A 22,500-nucleotide genomic window follows, 5' to 3' on the forward strand; every position below is an offset into this window, starting at 1 on the left:
CTCACAACGCGTACCTCCTATGGCGCCATTTAGATGCTACCAAGCTATCACCTCCCGTTAGCATCCCATTGACTGCCATTCATTTTGACGTCACTTTGACAGAGAATAACTTTACATCTGAAGAGTTTAAAGACTCTATTTGTCCGTTGTTTATTTCTAAAGAAACACGACAATGTATAAAAGGCTCCATTACCTTGTAGCTCACGTTATGGCTCCGTAGCAGACGTTTTTATAAAAATAGGCTAACGATTGGGTCATAACCACGAGACTTACTGTCTCATAGTAGAGGAATTACCGTATAGTACAGGAGAAGCTCTCAGGCAGTTTGGACTTCCATTAGCTGTTTAAGTTTAATTACTAATGTTAACTATCATTTTAGTGATCAATAATTAGCCTGTGTCTATGTTATCTCCTTACATATACCTACGCTCTCCGTCTCTGCTAGATTGGGAATGATTGAGATTTCTCTTGGCACAGCTACCAGAAGACTTCCAACTTTCAGACAGGTTGCTCACGTCACATCTACGTCTTCAAGCTCAGTTGGAGGCTGCTCAGTAACGCTCAGACATCACCGGGAAAGATCTTCTAACATCCTTCACTGGTCTCCGTCCAGAGACACGGGACCTGGTGGTCCATTATATATATGTCTATGGTCCTCCCACAGGGAAGTTTGAGCATCAACGACTTCATTTCCTGTATTCTGATACTTTTATACCAATTTACGTTGGAAATCCCTTTATTTAGCCTATGTGAAGAAGAAAAACACAGATGACAATTCAAAATATATCAAAAATATAATGGAAAGTATGTTGTTGCGTGTCATTGGGCATCTTTAAGTGGGTGTATGAAAATCCTGGAGCTTTCTTAGTGGGTATACTGCGTATAGACACAGACAGACAGACAGCTGATGTCAACAACAGACTTTAATCCACATATTTTGCCACCAAATGTCCAAATATACACAAAGAAACTGCCTCCAAAAACAGCAGCAGCAGCATGAAGCCAAGCCGTGCAGAGAGAAAGAACAGTCCGTGACTTATTAAGCACGTGTTGGCTCTGTCTTTACTAACTAAATGCAGCAAAGTCAGCAGCCCGTTAACGCTCGACCAGAGACAGGGTCAAGCTAACCCAATTTATTTATAGAGCACGTTTAAAACCAACCTAGGCTGAACAAAGTGCTGTTTGGTTTGGACATTCACGTTCCCGTCAGGATTGTCATAACTTGATAACTTGGTGATCACCTAACTTTTCATCTGGCGCTATTGCGGCATATAAATTTAGAAACTAATCCAAACGCCGCAGCAGGCTAAGACTACACTGAAGACGCGTCATGCTGAACCATTGCACTTGATGGAATGTCTTTATTGATCCATTTCACAAGCTTAGCAAGAAACAGCACTTACTGGAATTGATGCATTTGTGGTATATTGACATTCTATAACATTCTATACACTTTGACTTAAGAGTTGGTATAAGGAGATGCATGAACTTTACTCTACATTCACTGAGAACATCTGGAAATTGTTAACATGAGTAGAGGTCCCGCCAAGACAGAAGAGACCTTTTTTGGAGTTGTGCCAGATAACAGGCATTGATTGGTCAATTATCTGGTCCAATGGTATACTTACAAAATCACGTCCTATGTTGATACAATGCATTGGATATATATACGTTGTGCACACAAAGAAAAGGCAGAGCGGCAAATTTTGAGGTTTGGGTTGGTCGTTCTCCAAGCTCTCTGCAGGAGTTTGTAAAATTGATGCTGAATCTTTGCTTGTAATAAACCTTTTTATAATCAAGAACAGTGTCGGCGGATTCCTCTTCATGCAGCGTCACAGCATTACTATTTAAGGCACCACACATTTCATAAGATACCTCAGACTGTGCAGTAACTGGAGACAACGATGGTGACGGTCAACAGAAAGTTTCTCCACGTGCTCACCCTGCAGCAACCATCCAAACACTCTGCAGCCCCCGCACAGGTGAACACACACACGCACTAATACAGACACCACAGCCCCGGTGACAGCCACAGTAACCAACGACGTCACTATGCGCGTGCACATACACAACAGTGCAAAAAAAAAGAAGATCATAAAAGACTAATCAAACCCAATTTATGGCTCCTACAGGCGCCATCAAATCATTTAAATGTTTGTACATTTGCAAATTAGCAGCCCGGTCTCACGGCAGTTTGTGTAAATGTCACGTTATTTTTAATCTATTGATACGTGTTCACGGGAACTTTTTTTACGTGGTGGCCAGCACGAGCATGTGAAGTAATGTATTTCAATGGGAAGCATATTTCGTGGCCACAGCACGAACATGGTAGGGAGTAGAATAAAGAGCTGAAAATCCGCGTAGGGAGGTTGGTCGGGGGGGAGGATGGGTCAAACAATACGGGACTTTCACCCGGGCGAGCGGGGATCGCGTCCCGCGTGTGGCGTTTAGTTTCCCGTAGTCTTCCTAATCACAACCGTCCCGTTATTGTCGCGCGTCCCCCGCGGCCGTCTCCCGGCGTGTGAGGCGCCCTTTCCCTGTAGTGTTTTTCCTAAACCCAACCTCCGTCACCCCGTCATTGTGGCGCGTCGCCAGCGGGCCGCCTCCCGGCTTATGGAGCGTCCTTTCCGGCCGTCTCCCGGCGTCCTTTCCCCGAAAAAATAACGTGACATTTACACAAACTGCCGTGAGACCGGGTTGAAATTAGCGAACGTTAGCATGCAAAACACTAAACTACGACGGTGAACACGGCTTCTGTTAGGATTAAGCTCAAAGCACCGCTGTCTCTAACGGCGCTGACACACCGAGCCGATAATCGGCCGTCAGACCGTCTGGCGAGGTCGGTGACTCGAGTCTGTCCGGTGTGCTCCGTGCCGTCGTCCGTCTGAGGAGCCGTCGGCCTTCATTTGGGCCGATTTCACTTGTGGAATCGGAGGGCGGGCAGTCGGACTCAATGACCAATCTGATTGGTGGAAATAACGAGCGGGATGAGCGTGACTAAAGTCTCTCAAAATCTGATGAAAATCTTTTAAACTGACCTTTGTTGATCTGAAATGAACAGTGTTGTATAAAGTACTAGAAAGCAATACTTGAGTAAAAGTACAAGTACCGTACTAGAAAAAGACTTTGGTAGAAGTGAAAGTTACCTTTTAGAATATTACTTAAGTCTTAAAGTATCTGATATATACTGTACTTAAGTATGAAAAGTAATTTTCTGATATTTAATGTACTTAAGTATTTGAAGTAAAAGTAAAAAGTTTTTTGTTTTGTTTTTTAAAAAGCAAGCGGTTAGAACTTTTATTGTGAACTTTATTGTGGCTTTCTTATGGCGCTTTTCCATCACATGGTACCTGCTCGACTCGCCTCGACTCTACTCGCCTTTTTTGGTTTTCCATTACGAAAAAAAGTCCCTGGTACCTGCTAACAGGTACTTTTTTTAGTACCTCCTCAGTCGAGGTTCCCAGCGAGCTGAGGCGAGCCGAAAAGGTGACGTGAAAGCGACAGACGGGGGTGTCCTGAACAAACCCGCTATTTTTAAACAGTTTAGCCAGCTGTTTTTTTTTTTTCTGCCTCCAGCTTCTTTAGAAACTAAATGTGTCTTCTGGCAACAACACACACCTTCAACGTTCTGTGTGTGTCGCGTTAGGTCACGGCAGTTTGCTGCGGCGCCGCTTGTTTACAGTTCTGCGGAGGCTCCGGCAGAGCTTTCACCGTATCCTACGTACACACACACATGCTGGCTCGACGCACACACCAGCTGACAAATATATACATCAGGCCACATATTACACAGGCTACGGAGAAAGCTCTGCGTGGAGCCTCCACAGAACTGTAAAACAAGCTCAAGTGGCCTGATGTTATACTTGTGTGCTGGTGTGCGCGTCGAGCCGGCAAGACGACCAGCCACGCTGAGGCGGGACTAAAATCTGCAACGGAAAACGGACGCACAGTGTGTCGAGGCGAGTAGAGTCGAGGCGAGCAGGTACCATGTAATGGAAAAACACCATTATAGTAAAGCATAAAGCATATTCAGGGTTCCCATATCTTCTTAATCATCCGGTAGGAAGAATCTTTCATTCCAATGTACAGAAACCTTTCTTGCAAATACGGCCACGGGTGTACGACGTTATCTTCACCACTACCCTGTTCACCGAGTTCACCACTATCGTCGGGGTGGTCGTCTACAGTAACGGGAGGTCCTCCAGTAGGTGCTCGTGCTTCCATGGCGGTTTCAGTTGTGCGTCCTCCTCCTCCTTTAGCGACAAACAAGCGCTGAAATAGAGCGTGCGTAATGCAATCTAGGAGCAGTGATTCGCCAAACCTCCCTTATTGCAGTCGCACACATTTCTTCTAATTTTATTTTTTTAGTAACGAGTAACGAAGATGCTTAGTGGAAATATAAAGAGTAAAAGTATACATTTTATCTAGGAAATGTAGTGGAGTAAAAGTGAAAGTTGACATAAATTTAAATAGCGAAGTAAAGTACAGATACGTGAAATTTCTACTTAAGTACAGTAACGAAGTATTTGTACTCCGTTACATTACAACACTGAAAATGAAGACAGATTCAGCAACTGCACGGCCTATTTCTCTCTTAAAATGTTTTCAGAAACACGTTTCGGTGAACTATTTTAGTCCAATATGAGATCGTATTCTGAACGAGCCGCCATGACAGTCTGGCTGTGAATTTCCGCAGAAACCAGACCCACGATCCAGATTAGCGCCGCCTGCTGTTATGGAGACGTATTACGTCTCGTCTCTTCGGTGTTCTGAGGAACTTTTTGGACCAACTCGGGGAGACTGATCAGTCACACTGGCTTTACTGCCGACGGTCGGCCGTCTGGTTGGTGTGTCAGAGCCTTTAACTTTCCTTCCGTTCTTCCTTTCTTTCATTTTCTTTCCATCCTTGCATTCTGTCTTTTCATCCTTCTTTCCTCCCTACTTCCTTCCTTTCCTCTGTCCTTCCCGACTATTAGATTGATCTACAAGTATTTTCATAATCGATTCATCGGTTTGAGTTATTTTTTTATGTAAAAACAGTAAAAACGCTTAAACCCCCTCCCCGACAAAAACAGAAAAAGTAAGAAGGATGAAAAGACAGAACGCAAGGATGGAAAGAAAATGAAAGAAAGGAAGAATGGAAGGAAAGTTAAAGGCTCTGACACACCAACCAGACGGCTGACCGTCGGCAGTAAAGCCAGTGTGACTGATCAGTCTCCCCGAGTTGGTCAAAAAGTTCCTCAGAACACCGAAGAAACAAGACGTAATACGTCTCCATAGCAGCAGGCGGCGCTAATCTGGATTGTCGGCCAAAAAATTAAAACCGGCAGCTGATTGGAAGAACGCGTCACGTGGGTCTGGCTGCTCGCGGATTTTACAAGGGGGTAAGCGTCTCCTCACAACCCAAACCTCCTATGGCGCCATTCTGATGCTACCAAGCCATCACCTCCCGTTAGCATCCCATTGACTGCCATTCATTTTGACGTCACTTTGACAGAGAATAACTTTACATCTGAAGAGTTTAAAGACTCTATTTGTCCGTTGTTTATTTCTAAAGAAACACGACAATGTATACAAGGCTCCATTACCTTGTACCTCACGTTATGGCTCCGTAGCAGACGTTTTTATAAAAATAGGCTAACGATTGGGTCATAACCACGAGACTTACTGTCTCATAGTAGAGGAATTACCGTATAGTACAGGAGAAGCTCTCAGGCAGTTTGGACTTCCATTAGCTGTTTAAGTTGAATTACTAATGTTAACTATCATTTTAGTGATCAATAATTAGCCTGTGTCTATGTTATCTCCTTACATATACCTACGCTCTCCGTCTCTGCTAGATTGGGAATGATTGAGATTTCTCTTGGCACAGCTACCAGAAGACTTCCAACTTTCAGACAGGTTGCTCACGTCACATCTACGTCTTCAAGCTCAGTTGGAGGCTGCTCAGTAACGCTCAGCCATCACCGGGAAAGATCTTCTAACATCCTTCACTGGTCTCCATCCAGAGACTCGGGATCTGGTGGTCCATTATATATATATATATATATATATATATATATATATATATATATACGGTCTATGGGATTTTACAACCGAGCACGATGGCGGCTTCGTGTTACACAGGTGTGACTTAGGCTGGCCACAATAAAAGGCCAAAGGTCTTCATCCAATGTTTATATATTTCTGTTCTGGAAACATTTACGCAAATTGGTGCATATTTAAGAAGAAATTCCTAATTTTTCAATTCAACTATTACATTTCAGAAAACTTGCAATACAAACACAGAATAGTCGTAATGTCGGTAATCAGCTTGGGACGTTTTAATGTCGATATACAGTATTTTCGTTAAACTTTGACCCTTTTCACTTGTCTCCAGTCTTTAAGTCTTCGCTTAAAAAGAAACCTTCTAGAAGATGCCCCTCGAAGACTTGGACTCGTTCTCCGTCTTGCAATCTTTCAAAAACAGTAAGATCCTTTTAGTTTAACATGAAACAGCCCCAAAATCACCATCACCAAACTACACCAGACTCCATGTAAATAATCAGTACTTTTAGCGTGTATAGAGCCAGCATATTTCCACCAGACTCCATGTAAATAATCACTACTTTTAGCGTGTATAGAGCCAGCATATTTCCACCAGACTCCATGTAAATAATCACTACTTTTAGCGTGTATAGAGCCAGCATATTTCCACCAGACTCCATGTAAATAATCACTACTTTTAGCGTGTATAGAGCCAGCATATTTCCACATGTAAATAGGTGAATTAAGGGTTTATTTCAACCAAACCAGACCAGGTGATTGTTGGAACAGTGGAAAGATGAACCAAGATGGCTTTTGGTAGTTATATTTAGTTTCTGTCCAGTTTGAATGAAGTGTGTTTTACGATGATAAAATCACTGATTATTTACATGGAGTCTGGTGGAGTTTGGTGATGGTGATTTCGGGGCTGTTCCATGTTAAACTAAAAGGATCTTCCTCTTTAACTAAAAGGTCTATCTCTGTAGGGATCCTTTCATAATGTTGTCAGACACTTAGAATAATAATCTGAGCCTGTCAGCGGCAACAACAGAACTTTTAGTCGACGCTAACAGACGGTAGTTGCCCATTAATGTGACATTACAACTTGTTTTGATTCTCAATACTGGACCAGTGTCAAAGATTGTTGTTCCCATCAGTCACTTAGACTCAAAAACATGGGAAAATGGTCCAGGTTTTGTGAAGGTTTTGGAGTTTAAACTCGGTGTCCGTCTACGTTTCTGTTGAGTTTTTCTCGCAGGCAGACGTGTGTCAACGTGAGCAGCAACAGCCATTAAAAAGGCTTCAGCGTTTACGACCTGCCGCCATTAGCAAATTATCCATAAAAAGGAGTTTTACGGCCGTTAGCTGGTTAATGGTTCAAACACGGTCCAGGTTGAAAAAAAACCCCAAAGTAACCCTTTACTGGAAAAGAGGAAGGAAAGGAATGTCTGTATTTTCCAATCCATATCTTTAAAGTGCTCATATTATGCTCATTTTCAGGTTCATAATTGTATTTTAAGATTGTATCAGAATAGTTTTACATGGTTTAATTTTCTAAAAACACCATATTTTTGTTGTACTGCCCATTGCTGCAGCTCCTCTTTTCACCCTGTGTTCAGGTCTCTGTTTTAGCTACAGAGTGAGACCTCTCACTGCTGGAACATCTTTGTTGGCAGTCGCACATGCTCAGTAGCTAGGTAAGATCACATGATCAGTAGCTAGGTAAGATCACATGATCAGTAGCTAGGTAAGATCACATGCTCAGTAGCTAGGTAAGACCACATGCTCAGTAGCTAGGTAAGACCACATGCTCAGTAGCTAGGTAAGATCACATGCTCAGTAGCTAGGTAAGATCACATGATCAGTAGCTAGGTAAGATCACATGATCAGTAGCTAGGTAAGATCACATGCTCAGTAGCTAGGTAAGATCACATGATCAGTAGCTAGGTAAGATCACATGATCAGTAGCTAGGTAAGATCACATGATCAGTAGCTAGGTAAGATCACATGCTCGGTAGCTAGGTAAGGACTACAAGAGGTAGCTAGCTGTTTCTCCAACTTCAGTAGTACAAGGCAGGATTAGCCGGGAGACTTCTTCTAAACGAGGGCACACTTCCAACTTTGCGTGGAATACCTGCAGAACAGGGACATGGAAGTAGTTCTTTTGTAGATTAGGGTGAATTCATGTGTGTTGTAGCAGTGTTTTGCCATTGAGAACGAGCTAGCATGCTAACGGTTAGCCCCCTAGCCCCCTCGTCTCGGCTAGTGACGTAGAAAGCCGTGCAGATGTTGACCAGCTCACCCAGATTTTTGTTCTGCACATTGCTGCAGCTCCTCTTTTCACCCTGTGTGTTGAGCTCTCTGTTTTAGCTACAAAGTGAGGCATCTCACTTCTATCCCAACTTTGTTGGGAGTTGCACATGCTCAGTAGCTACTAGCTAGAAGCTAGCGTTGCTAGTGGTTAGCCACCCTGTTCTGAATGGCAAAACACTGCTACAACACGCACTAGTTCACCCTAATCTACAAAATAAATTGTATAGAACTACTTCCATGTCCCTGTTCTGCAGGTATTCCACGCAAAGTTGGAAGTGTGGCCTCATTTAGAAGAAGTCTCCCGGCTAATCCTGCCTTGTACTACTGAAGTTGGAGAAACTAGCTAGCTGATGTGGTATTAGCTAAAGTGGTTAGCACACACCAAATGTTTCGGCTAGTGACGTAGAAAGCCGTGCAGATGTTGACCAGCTCACCCAGAGACTGAAGGCAGGACACATTCAGAAACCGTATCTCACTCTAAACACCATGGATGGTTTTTATCAAAGTTTGTATGTGTGTGGAAGCACCAGAGACACAATAATTCATAATATGGGCACTTTAAATGTTTTGTTCCCAGCAGTCACTTAGACACAAAAACATGCAAATAAAAATCAACTAATTATAGAATCTCATATCAACAGATTTTGGTTTAAGTTGAGACACTTCAGGCAAAACAAAGGTTTGAGATTTTAGGCTCTTTATCTTCGTTATCTTTAATCAGAGTAGTGGAAATAAAATGTATTTGTGTCTGTACATTTCTTCTAAATTCACCAAAAGTTAGCATTAGACAATGCATCTTTTGCATATTTCACTGAACATTTTAGACTTGTAATACAAACAACTGGGGAAATGTATATATGTTGGTTAAATGTTGACCCTGTACACCTGTAGTGTCTTCAAAATGTCTGAGCTTTACAATCCATATCTTTAAAGGTTTTCGTTCTCAGAAATCTCCTCTTCAGCAGCTGGATTTGATTAAAGTCTCTCAAAAAGAAACCGGCTCTAAAACCTTCTAGACCACGTGTCAAACTCAAGGCCCACAGGCCAAACCCGGCCCCTCGCAGATTTTGATCCGGCCCGCAAATCAATTTAGGTTCACAATAAATTTTGGCCTGCCTAGTTGTGCGCCAAACCAAAAAGACTGTAATTACCTGACACTCAAAGCAGAATTTGGCAGATTTGCCGACTTTGAGAATTCTCCCGGAAGCAGAACATTTTCATATTCAGGCTCTGAAACAGGTTTCTGTGAGTCGGCTGTGTGGTAGCCTGCTTCTAAAAATGTTATCCTTGTTTTGCTTGGTTTGCCAAACTCTATCATGGTTAACTTACTTTTTTGGGGCTTTATGTCGACAAAATTGTAAGTGAGAAGACTACATGAGCAACACGTTCTCACACTCATCTCGTAAAATATGGACGCTTGGTCAGGTGCCTTTGTCATTCTTATTGACGCTAAAAGTCTCCTTTAGCGCTATAAGTAAACGCGCTTGGTCGGGACTATTGCCGTCCCTTTAGCGCTATAAGTAAACGCGCTTGGTCGGGACTATTGCCGTCCCTTTAGCGCTATAAGAAAACGCGCTTGGTCGGGACTATTGCCGTCCCTTTAGCGCTATTAGGAAACGCGCTTGGTCGGGACTATTGCCGTCCCTTTGGCGCTATAAGGAAACGCGCTTGGTCGGGACTATTGCCGTCCCTTTGGCGCTATAAGGAAACGCGCTTGGTCGGGACTATTGCCGTCCCTTTAGCGCTATAAGGAAACGCGCTTGGTCGGGACTATTGCCGTCCCTTTAGCGCTATAAGGAAACGCGCTTGGTCGGGACTATTGCCGTCCCTTTAGCGCTTTAAGGAAACGCCCTCACGCAGAAATTCTCCCTTACATACTACTCTCTAAATCCTCTCTAACTGCTGCTCTCCCCGGTGCGTTACACAAACACGCTGAAAGACGCCTTTTTCGTCGCATCAGACACTGACAGCCACTGTCCAAACGTCCTTATTTTACGAGTTCGGAATGAGAACGGGTTGACATGAGACAAGCAATAATAAGATATTTGACTTTTTTCAAAATAATAGCATGTCAATAAACTACATGTCTGTCCCCTGGTGTGATTCTTATTTTCCAGTGTGGCCCTTAGTGGATTTGAGTTTGACACCCCTGTTCTAGACGATGACCCTCGAAGACTTGGACTCGTTCTCCGTGTGCACCGCTCTTTCAATCTTCTCGGCCGCCTCGTGGTCGTCCTCTTTTTTCAGGATCTTCAGCGGCCACCAGAGGGAGCCGCTGCGGCGGTCTCTGCGGACGCTTCGTTCTGCTGGTCCGCACCAGGGGGCGCCCTTATCCCCCGTCAGGAAGTACAGGAGGGCGTTGAGCCAGGCGTTGCAGGACGCCAGCGGCCGCGTCACTTTGTAGCAGATGGAGACCGTCTTCATGACCGTGCAGCTGCCTAGCCGCCCTCGCCGCAGCAGCAGGAACAGCGTCCGCGTCACGTGGAACGGCAGGAAGCAGAGCGCAAACAGCAGCGTGATCGTCACGATGGTTTTTATGGATTTACGTCGCCGCCTGATGTAGTGCGAGTACTGCGATCCGGAGATAGACACCGATGTTCTCTCACGGTATCTGACTCCTTCCGTCACGCCGTTGCCGCCCGCCGGGCCGTCCTCGCCGCCTTCGCCGCCTTCTAGGGAACTGGGCGGGGAGCGCAGCGACTGAAATATCGTCCTGACGACCTGAGAGTAGCACCATGCGATAATGACGAATGGCACGAAGAAGCCCAGCACGTGGAGGACGACGCCATACGGGACGTAGTCGGAAAACTCCTTGTCGATGGCGTCGTCCCAGCAGTTCATGTATCCTCCCTCGTTTACCATCTGAGATCCAGAGATGTTCCCGTCTTCCCTCTGCTCGCCAGGAACCACAGGAACATCGCCGCCGCTACCCCCGCCTCGCCGGACGTATCCTGTCTGGGCAAACCTGAAGATGGGGCAGGTGAGGATGAAGACGACGATCCACACCAACGCACAAGTCCCCTTCACCACGCGCTTGCTCTCCAGAGTGATCGTCCTCATCGGGTGGCAGATCCCCAAGTACCTGCGGACGACAAAATCAGAGCTGTCAACGAATGTTCTAAATTCAAACGTATATTTGAGATGTAAAAAAAACAAGGCATTTGAATCAGTGTTATTATAGTAAACTCAAATGAAAACATGTGGTAACTTGGCTTGTTTCGGGCGTCCTATCAGTGATAATTTGGCTAGTTTTGGGGTGTCCTACCTGTGGTAACTTGGCTTGTTTCGGGGCGTCCTACCTGTGGTAACTTGGCTTGTTTGGGGGTGTCCTATCTGCTTGTTTCGGGGTGTCCTACCTGTGGTAACTTGCCTTGTTTCGGGGTGTCCTACTTGTGGTAACTTGGATTGTTTCGGGATGTCCTACTTGTGGTAACTTGGCTTGTTTCGGGGTGTCCTACTTGTGGTAACTTGTCTTGTTTCAGGGCGTCCTACCTGCTAGTTTTGGGGCATCCTACCTGTGGTAACTTGGCTAGTTTCGGGTGTCCTACCTGCTTGTTTCAGGGTGTCCTATCAGTGATAATTTGGCTTGTTTCGGGGCGTCCTACCTGCTTGTTTCGGGGTGTCCTACCTGTGGTATCTTGGCTAGTTTCGGGGTGTCCTACCTGTGGTAACTTGGCTTGTTTCGGGGTGTCCTACCTGTGGTAACATGGCTAGTTTCGGGGCGTCCTACCTGCTTGTTTCGGGGCATCCTACCTGTGGTAACTTGGCTAGTGTCCTACCTGCTTGTTTTCGGGGCGTCCTACCTGTGGTAACTTGGCTTGTTTTGGGGGCGTCCTACCTGCTTGTTTCGGGGCGTCCAACCTGTGGTAACTTGGCTTGTTTAGGGGCGTCCTACCTGCTTGTTTCGGGGCGTCCTACCTGTGGTAACTTGGCTTGTTTAGGGGCGTCCCACCTGTGGTAACTTGGCTTGTTTCGGGGTGTCCTACCTGTGGTAACTTGGCTCCTTTCGGGGTGTCCTACCTGTGGTAACTTGGCTTGTTTCAGAGTGTCCTACCTGTGGTAACTTGGCTTGTTTCGTAGTGTCCTACCTGTAGTAACTTGGCTTGTTTCGGGGCGTCCTACCTGTAGTCACTTGGCTTATTTGGGGGTGTCCTACTTGTGGTAACTTGGCTTGTTTCGGGGGGTCCTACCTGTGGTAAATTGGCTTGTTTGGGGGCGTCCTACCTGCTTGTTTCGGGATGTCCTACCTGTGGTAACTTGGCTTGTTTGGGGGTGTCCTACCTGTGGTAACTTGGCTTGTTTGGGGGCATCCTACCTGTGGTAACTTGGCTTGTTTGGGGGCGTCCTACCTGCTTGTTTCGGGATGTCCTACCTGTGGTAACTTGGCTTGTTTGGGGGTGTCCTACCTGTGGTAACTTGGCTTGTTTGGGGGCGTCCTACCTGTGGTAACTTGGCTTGTTTGGGGGCGTCCTACCTGTGGTAACTTGGCTTGTTTTGGGGGCGTCCTACCGGTGGTAACTTGGCTTGTTTCGGGGTGTCCTACTTGTGGTAACTTGTCTTGTTTCGGCGTGTCCTACCTGCTTGTTTCAGGGTGTCCTATCAGTGATAATTTGGCTTGTTTCGGGGCGTCCTACCTTCTTGTTTCGGGGTGTCCTACCTGTGGTAACTTGGCTTGTTTCAGGTCATCCTACCTGTGGTAACATGGCTAGTTTCGGGGCGTCCTACCTGCTTGTTTCGGGGCATCCTACCTGTGGTAACATGGCTAGTTTCGGGGCGTCCTACCTGCTTGTTTCGGGGCATCCTACCTGTGGTAACTTGGCTAGTGTCCTACCTGCTTGTTTTCGGGGCGTCCTACCTGTGGTAACTTGGCTTGTTTTGGGGGCGTCCTACCTGCTTGTTTCGGGGTGTCCTACCTGTGGTAACATGGCTAGTTTGAGGGTGTCCTACCTGCTTGTTTCGGGGTGTCCTACCTGTGGTAACTTGGCTTGTTTTGGGGGCGTCCTACATGCTTGTTTCGGGGCGTCCTACGTGTGGTAACTTGGCTTGTTTAGGGGCGTCCTACCTGCTTGTTTCGGGGCGTCCTACCTGTGGTAACTTGGCTTGTTTTGGGGCGTCCTACCTGTGGTAACTTGGCTTGTTTAGGGGCGTCCTACCTGTGGTAACTTGGCTTGTTTCGGGGTGTCCTACCTGTGGTAACTTGTCTCGTTTCGGGGTGTCCTACCTGTGGTAACTTGGCTTGTTTCAGAGTGTCCTACCTGTGGTAACTTGGCTTGTTTCGGAGTGTCCTACCTGTGGTAACTTGGCTAGTTTCGGGGCGTCTTACCTGTAGTAACTTGGCTTGTTTGGGGGTGTCCTACCTGTCGTGACTTGGCTTGTTTCGGGGCGTCCTACCTGTGGTAACTTGGCTTGTTTGGGGGTGTCCTACCTGTGGTGACTTGGCTTGTTTGGGGGCGTCCTACCTGTGGTAACTTGGCTAGTTTCGGGGCGTCCTACTTGTGGTATCTTGGCTTGTTTCGGGGCGTCCTACCTGTAGTCACTTGGCTTATTTGGGGGCGTCCTACTTGTGGTAACTTGGCTTGTTTCGGGGCGTCCTACCTGTGGTAACTTGGCTTGTTTGGGGGTGTCCTACCTGTGGTAACTTGGCTTGTTTGGGGGCGTCCTACCTGCTTGTTTCGGGGTGTCCTACCTGTGGTATCTTGGCTAGTTTCGGGGTGTCCTACCTGTGGTAACTTGGCTTGTTTCGGGGCATCCTACCTGTGGTAACATGGCTAGTTTCGGGGCGTCCTACCTGCTTGTTTCGGGGCGTCCTACCTGTGGTAACTTGGCTTGTTTAGGGGCGTCCTACCTGCTTGTTTCGGGGCGTCCTACCTGTGGTAACTTGGCTTGTTTGGGGGCGTCCTACCTGTGGTAACTTGGCTTGTTTCAGAGTGTCCTACCTGTGGTAACTTGGCTTGTTTCGGAGTGTCCTACCTGTGGTAACTTGGCTAGTTTCGGGGCGTCTTACTTGTGGTAACTTGGCTTGTTTCGGGGCGTCCTACCTGTAGTAACTTGGCTTGTTTGGGGGTGTCCTACCTGTGGTAACTTGGCTTGTTTGGGGGCATCCTACCTGTGGTGACTTGGCTTGTGTTGGGGCGTCCTACCTGTGGTAACTTGGCTTGTTTGGGGGTGTCCTACCTGTGGTGACTTGGCTTGTTTGGGGGCGTCCTACCTGTGGTAACTTGGCTAGTTTCGGGGCGTCCTACTTGTGGTAACTTGGCTTGTTTCGGGGCATCCTACCTGTAGTCACTTGGCTTATTTGGGGGTGTCCTACTTGTGGTAACTTGGCTTGTTTCGGGGAGTCCTACCTGTGGTAACTTGGTTTGTTTGGGGGTGTCCTACCTGTGGTAACTTGGCTTGTTTGGGGGCGTCCTACCTGCTTGTTTCGGGATGTCCTACCTGTGGTAACTTGGCTTGTTTGGGGGCGTCCTACCTGCTTGTTTGGGGGCGTCCTACCTGTGGTAACTTGGCTTGTTTGGGGGCGTCCTACCTGTGGTAACTTGGCTTGTTTTGGGGGCGTCCTACCGGTGGTAACTTGGCTTGTTTCAGGGCGTCTTGTGACCTTGTTCATGTTTCACAAGTTCAACAACAATGACAGCAATCATATCACATCCATGCAGGGATAGTAGTACACAGCTGTTAAAACATAATAAAATATATGTATTTTTTAACACACTGGTATCTGATCGGTTCTCGGTATCGGCTGAATCATCTCTACCTGTGCACGGAGATGCAGGTGAGGAAGAAGATGGAGCAGTAGAGGTTGAAGTAGAAGAGGAAGCGGACGAGTCGACACATGAAGTCCCCGAACACCCAGCTGTCCCGCATCACATAGCTGGCCACTAGGAAGGGCAGCGACAAGCCGTACATCAGGTCGGTGGTGGCCAGGTTCACCATGTAGATCAGCGACGTGTTCCAGCGTCGCGCGCCGCTATTGTTCCCGCCGCTGGCACAGGAGCGCAGCAGCACCACCGAGTTGAGCGTGAGGCTGAAGACAAAGGTCAGCGAGTAGCAGACGGGCAGGAAGACGTACTTGTAGGATTCGTCGATGCTGCAGGACGGTGGAGCGAGGGACGACGTGGGAAACGTGCCGGAGGCGTTGGGAAGGATGCTCGCTGCTGCCGCCGAAGCAATGTCTGGAGTGACGTTGGAGACTTGGCTCAGTCCCATCATGAACCTCTGAAGATTATTTCAGGAAGAGCTGGTTCGCCAAACGCTCGGGGCGCCGGCGGTCCAAACGAGTAAAGAAAAGTTTAAGATGATAAGGAAATAAATGCCAAAAATGTTGAAAAAAGGTGACAGGAACTGTTAGAGTAGTGCCAAAAAACGTTAATAGAAAGTAAAGTAAAAAAAAAACAACTACATTGTTTTATTTCATAACATTATCGTAAAACTACACAAAAAGGCTGAAAAACGACAAAAAGTTGAAAAAAAAGTCAACTGCGAAAAAAAGCGACCACAGTCGCTGAAATCTCGCGTCCGGAAGCAAATCGTTGGGTTCAGGTTCCTCTGGGGTCATCTCCGCTGCCCTGCCGGACTCGAGTTTCCGAGTGTTCCTTCATCTCGCCGTCCGTCTGTTTGTAATCGCCGAGGACTCGCCAAGGGCTCACCAAGGGCTCACCAAGGGCTCACCAAGGACTCGCCAAGGGCTCACCAAGGACTCGCCAAGGACTCGCCAAGGACTCGCCAAGGACTCCGAGGTTCTGTGACAAACAGAAGAAAATAAAACGTGAGCAACGGTGGAAGATTACACATCCTCTACTTTCTTTGCTTCATTATGCTCCCTTCCCTCTTCTTTCATCCTTTCCTTCTTTGTATTTATTTCCTTCCCTTCCTCCTCGCCTACTTTCTTCCTTCCTTCCCTTTTCTTTCCATCCTTGCCTCCTTCCCTTCCTCCTCCCCTACATTCTTCCTTCCTTACCTCTTCTTTCCATCCTTCTTCCCTTCCCTCGTCTTCTTGATTTCCCCTTACCTCCTTCCCTAGGTACTTCCCTTCTTCTTTCCTTCCCTCCTTACATACATACTTAAAAGCTTACAGACAGTGTAGAGCTACAAAGATTAATTGGTTAGTTGTCAACTATTAAATGAGACAAGTACAGGGCTGGAAGAAGTATTCAGATCCTTTATTACTGCAGTAAAAGTACTAATACTACTGTGAAAATACTCTGTTACAGTAAAGGTTCTCCTCTTTTCTCAATACATGCAGACATGTCCCAAAATTATCTTACTCTTTAACTAAAAGGTCTATCTCTGTAGGGATCCTTTCATAATGTTGTCAGACACTTAGAATAATAATCTGAGTCTGTCAGCGGCAACAACAGAACTTTTAGTAGTTACCCTTTGAGTGCAGTACTTGAGTAAATGTACTTCTATTCCCCCTGCACACGGTTCATTAGTTTGGAAAACCTTGTTCACAATGTACCGCCGGCAGCGTTTCTGCTGATGACTATGTTTCCCTCAGTTAGCCTCCGAATCATTAACGGAGCTGTCCTCTGCAGTCATGTGTGTGTGTGTGTGTGTGTGTGTGTGTGTGTGTGTGTGTGTGTGTGTGTGTGTGTGTGTGTGTGTGTGTGTGTGTGTGTGTGTGTGTGTGTGTGTGTGTCTGTGTGTCTGTGTGTGTGTGTGTGTGTGTGTGTTCCTCTGTGTGTGTGTGTGTGTGTGTGTTCCTCTGTGTGTGTGTGTGTGTGTGTGTGTGTGTGTGTGTGTGTGTGTCTGTGTCTGTGTTTGTGTGTGTGTGTCTGTGTGTGTGTGTGTTCCTCTGTGTGTGTGTGTGTGTGTGTGTTCCTCTGTGTGTGTGTGTGTGTGTTCCTCTGTGTGTGTGTGTGTGTGTGTGTGTGTGTGTGTGTGTGTGTGTGTGTGTGTGTGTGTGTGTTCCTCTGTGTGTGTGTGTGTGTGTGTGTGTGTGTGTGTGTTCCTCTGTGTGTGTGTGTGTGTGTGTGTTCCTCTGTGTGTGTGTGTGTGTGTGTGTGTGTGTGTGTGTGTGTGTGTGTGTGTGTTCCTCTGTGTGTGTGTGTGTGTGTTCCTCTGTGTGTGTGTGTGTGTGTGTTCCTCTGTGTGTCTGTGTGTGTGTGTGTGTGTGTTCCTCTGTGTGTGTGAAGAACGCGATCTAAAGCGACAACGCTGTACAGACTCGACCTGGATTCAAACCGTTGCCTATCAGGTGGTTTTTGGTGCAGTCAGAGCGTGAGTGGGATGCGTATCGCATTAATCAAACACAGGACTTTCACCAGGAGAGCGGGGTTTGCATCCCGCTTGTCACACTTGCTATAGTCGCTTTTTTCTTTCCTCCCGCGTGTCACGGAACCGTACGCCCACCCACGCACGTTTACTTTTAGCGCTAAAGGGACGGCAATAGTCCCGACCAAGCACGTTTACTTACAGCGCTAAAGGGACGGCAATAGTCCCGACCAAGAGCGTTTACTTATAGCGCTAAAGGAGACTTTTAGCGTCAATAAGAACGACAGAGGCACCTGACCAAGCGTCCATATTTTACGAGATGAGTGTGAGAACGTGTTGCTGCCCTTCGCCACAGTCTGCATGGCGACGCGCTGGCCGACCAGTGTTGGGAAGGATACTTTCAAAACGTATTCCGTGAAATTTCGCTTCGCTCTCATTGAGATGAAAATCGCCCTGATTGGGCGAGATGAGAGCGAATCGCAGAGGCAAGAGAAACAAAAAAAAAACTTTATTCAAATGAGAACCACTCGAGAACCATCAGGTCCGCGTGTTTGCGTTTGGAGGCGGGAGTTACAAAAAAAGTCTGACCAAGATGGCGGAGGTCATCAGCGCTGTATCATGAACATTTGTATATGATTAAAATGTTTCTACACGAACATTGGGACTTGTATCAACACAAATTGTGATTTATATGTCACAGGAACTTAGTCAGGGCACTTACACCACTAAATAGACCACTGTAGATGTTAGTTTAAACACTCAAACTTTTCAGCTAGCCGACAGGCTAATCGCTAGCATGTTCGGACATTGGATTTCATTGTAAGCCTAGCCAGGCAGCTAGGCTACTTGTGCATTTGTTTGATTACATGTTTTGTTGGCGAACATTGACGCTTGTATCAACACGGATTTCACAAGCTACAATAGCAACGATAGCTTGCTAGCAACCTACCTGCTAGCTACCTATGCTACCTAGCTTCAACCCTCTCTGCTAGCTGCCTAGCAGCCGCTGTTCTGTTGCGGTCTGGCGTGTTGTTTTTTTTCGCTGGCCGAAATTTGCTTGGTGTTTCGCTGTGAGGAAACCTACCGTTATAGAATACAGAGTACATGCTCAAAAATGTAATTTGTAACGAGTAACGTATTCTGAATACTTGGATTACTTCCACATTGAATTGCATTTATAAGTGTAGGAATGCAATCACATCCAGCTTACTAAACAGGCCTATTCTGGTGTGTTCTTCTGTTCCAACTGGCTGAATGTGTACCTGAACAAGCAGATAGATTGTTGTATTTGTAGTCCTGAACTGCATACTACAAAAATCTAACCGCAGTCTAAGCTACCACAAGCTAATTTTAGCTAACGTTAGCTAGCATGTCAAACAGAGCTAGTCAGTCTTTCAACGGCTCTGAGGCTAGTAAATCAGCACGTATAGGAGAATGTAAAGTCGCACGTCAACTATAAAATAGCAAGGTGACCAGTAAAACTACAGCAGACAATTACCCTTGGCTAATTAAAAAAATAACTTACTTTAACATGCTTCTTCAGGGTGGAGGTGGAGTAATTTTGGACGCTGAAAGGAGGTTGCACTGCAGTTATATTTCATTCTCCCTGTTCTTTCTTTAAGGCGAGACACTACAGGTGAATAGGCTAACATTTTAAAATAATACATATCTCCATGAAACTTCCTCAGTTGATTACTTACACAAGTATATAAAAAAAATGTATTACAAGTTTTTGAAATCTGTATGTTTAATTATGCAAATTAGGCATTTTCTCATTAAATATGTGCGATTTTGCATATATTTTCGATAGATAGATCTGAACATATGATAAAGCCAGGTGCAAAATTATTTTTTCATTTTGTTTACACACAAGATGAAAACCAAATTACAGAGGGAGTTCAGGATATCTGCTTTCATTACCTTGGAAATCAAAATATACTGTCCATAGCCTTAAAAAAATCGATTTTCGCCATGTTTTTTTGCTTAAAATGTCACATAAATCAGGACAGGAATGATTTATTAACAAATCCCTCTGTAAATATCTTCAGAATACTACTAAGTGTATAACTGGAAAGTTTGGTGTACATAGGTGCTACATAGGCTGAGATGTTTATACTGGAGAATGACAAAAAACTCATTTTGAGAAAACAGCATTTAATGTGAAATGCTGTTTGAATTTCCAAAATAGAAACGCATTCCTGCCCTGGCTCTGTTGTGCCGGTTCCGACTCCATTGTGACCGATCATGCAAATACCTAATTTTTTCGTTTTCATATTGGGGCTTCTGGGAAATGCACGGAGTTGCCTTAATTTATTCAGAGAGTGAATAAACTCGTGAAACAGAGAAGTATCGTCATGTAATCTATTGATTTCAACAATGTAACTGTATTCTAAATACCAACTATTTAAATTGTAACTATAACGGAATACAGTTACTCATAATTTGCATTCTGAATACGTAACGCCAGTACATGTACTCCCTAATGCTGGCCGACAACGCGCCTGATATAGGAGAGACCATATCTGCTGCTAAAGGACTCGTGGTTGCACAATTACCGAAGCCAGTGCTACGATGGGGGAGACCCAATTTAGCCCAGTTTACCTCCAACTCAAGTCATTGCAGGACATCCACCCAGAGCTATGGGAGAAGCTGGAGAGGCATAGCTTTCTCCCCACCCAATTAGGCTAATAAAGTAATGATTAAAAAACCCCAAAAATGCTTGATCAAGGGCCCGGCCTGGCCTGAGGATAGTGGTGGGAAATATTGGCCTCTTCCCGGCCCGTGGGTCAAGTTCGGGCTCGGGCAGAGAATCTAAAGTCTATATCGGACCTACCTTCGTCCTCGGCGGCTGTGAAGCGTCTGCTTCGGGATCCGGGGGTCTCTCTGGGCTTCTGCGCTGACCTTCAGCTTCTCTGTAAATAATTGATGAGCGTTCATTCAGTCAGAACTGCAGGAATGAAACTCAATCCGGAGACTGCAGAGGCTCAGCGCCGAGCCTGCTGCCTCCTCCCAGCAACTGAGATATTTACATTTTACTGCTGCTAAATACTTCTCATATTAAAGGGTGACTTCTGTATGTATGTTTGTGTGTCTACGTGACTGATGGGAACAACAATCTTTGACTTTAGTCCAGAATTAAGAAGCAAAACAAGCTTTACATTAATGGGCAACTATACGTCAGTTAGCGTCCACTAAAAGTTCTGTTGTTGCTGCTGACAGACTCAGATTATTATTCTAAGTGTCTGACAACATTATGAAAGGATCCCTACAGAGATAGACCTTTTAGTTAAAGAGGAAGATCCTTTTAGTTTAACATGAAACAACAAAGAAATCACTATCACCAAACCCACCAGACTCTATGTAAATAATCAGGACTTTAATCATCGTAAAACACACTTCATTCAAAGTAGACAGAAACTAAATTAAACTACCAAAAGCCGTCTTGGTTTATCTTTCCACTGTTCCAACAATCACCACTCTGGTTTGGTTGAAATAAACCCTTAATTCACCCATTTACATGTGGAGATATGCTGGCTCTATACACGCTAAAAGTAGTGATTATTTACATGGAGTCTGGTGGAAATATGCTGGCTCTATACACGCTAAAAGTACTGATTATTTACATGGAGTCTGGTGGAAATATGCTGGCTCTATACACGCTAAAAGTACTGATTATTTACATGGAGTCTGGTGGAAATATGCTGGCTCTATACACGCTAAAAGTAGTGATTATTTACATGGAGTCTGGTGGAAATATGCTGGCTCTATACACGCTAAAAGTCCTGATTATTTACATGGAGTCTGGTGGAGTTTGGTGATGGTGATTTCGTGGCTGTTCCATGTTAAACTAAAAGGATCTTACTCTTTAACTAAAAGGTCTATCTCTGTAGGGATCCTTTCATAATGTTGTCAGACACTTGGAATAATAATCCGAGCAATATGAGAGTATGTATCAATATATAATGACCTTTTAATCAAGATCGATTTGGCTGATTGATTTGTGAAGGTAATAAATGTCTCACCTTTCCCTCCCGAGGAGCAGCTGAATCCCTCTCGCTGCCTCTCGTTATCTCAGGCTGTAATTAGAAAACACATCAGCCCCATTCTCCTCCATACCCTCCATCATCATCATCATCATCATCATCACGGTATCACAAAGTATCAGCGTTAAACACATTCAATGTTCAAAAAAGCAACAAAAACGATAAAAGAAATATAAAAAAATAAATTGCCTAAATGTAAGTGATTAAGTAAGTAAATAGGTAACCTAGTAGGTAAGTAAGTAAGTAGGAAGGTAAGTAGGTAAGTAATTAAATAAGTAACTAAGTAAGTAAGTAAGTAAGTAGGAAGGTAAATAGGTAAGAGTAAAAAAGTAGGTAACCTAGTAGGTAAGTAAGTAGGAAGGTAAGTGGGTAAGTAACTAAGTAAGTAAGCGAGTAAGTAAATAAGTAGCTATAAGTTACTAAGTAAGTAAATAGGTAAGGAAGTAACTAAGTAAGCGAGTAAGTAAATAAGTGAGTAAGTAGCTAAGTTACTGAGTAAGTAAGTAGGTAAGGAAGGAAGCGAGTAAGTAAATAAGTAGCTAAGTTACTAAGTAAGTAGGTAAGGAAGTAACTAAGTAAGTAAGCGAGTAAGTAGCTAAGTTACTGAGTAAGTAAGTTGGTTAAGGAATTAACTGAGTTAGTAAGCGAGTAAGTAAATAAGTGAGTAAGTAGCTAAGTTACTAAGTAGGTAAGCAAGTTAGTAACTAAGGAAGTGAGTGAGTTGAAAAATGAGGTTCTTGCCTATGAAGTACTTTTAAGAAAACTAGGTTCCCGTCTAGTTGGAAGTGTAAAATACTAAAGTAAAATAAAGGAGACGGCAAAATATAACTGTTACAGATCATCAAAATATATTTCATATTTAATGTTTTACATTCACAAATACATGTCATTGTATTTACATTTTAAA

General features: G+C 45.0%; 1 protein-coding gene across 1 annotated transcript; it reads right to left on the bottom strand.

Moving 5' to 3' along the window:
* Nucleotides 1-8,952: 8,952 nt before the first annotated feature.
* Nucleotides 8,953-15,544, bottom strand: LOC116037678 (P2Y purinoceptor 6-like). Its single transcript, XM_031306757.2, has 3 exons — nt 15,092-15,544; nt 10,485-11,419; nt 8,953-9,346 (listed from the first exon to the last, which is right to left on the bottom strand). The coding sequence occupies exons 1-2, from the start codon at nt 15,541-15,543 to the stop codon at nt 10,492-10,494; spliced, it is 1,380 nt and encodes a 459-aa protein (XP_031162617.2). The 5' UTR covers nt 15,544; the 3' UTR covers nt 8,953-9,346; nt 10,485-10,491.
* Nucleotides 15,545-22,500: the final 6,956 nt, after the last annotated feature.

The sequence above is a fragment of the Sander lucioperca genome, chromosome 13, assembly GCF_008315115.2.
Source record: "Sander lucioperca isolate FBNREF2018 chromosome 13, SLUC_FBN_1.2, whole genome shotgun sequence".
NCBI classification, from domain to species: Eukaryota; Metazoa; Chordata; class Actinopteri; order Perciformes; family Percidae; genus Sander; species Sander lucioperca.

Bases quoted from the DNA above. Each gene is read 5' to 3' on its own strand.
- LOC116037678 (XM_031306757.2), bottom strand. From the start codon at position 15,543: ATGGGACTGAGCCAAGTCTCCAACGTCACTCCAGACATTGCTTCGGCG. The intron at 11,420-15,091 runs GTAGAGATGATT...TGTCGTCCGCAG, and splicing joins ACCTGCATCTCCGTGCACAG to GTACTTGGGGATCTGCCACC.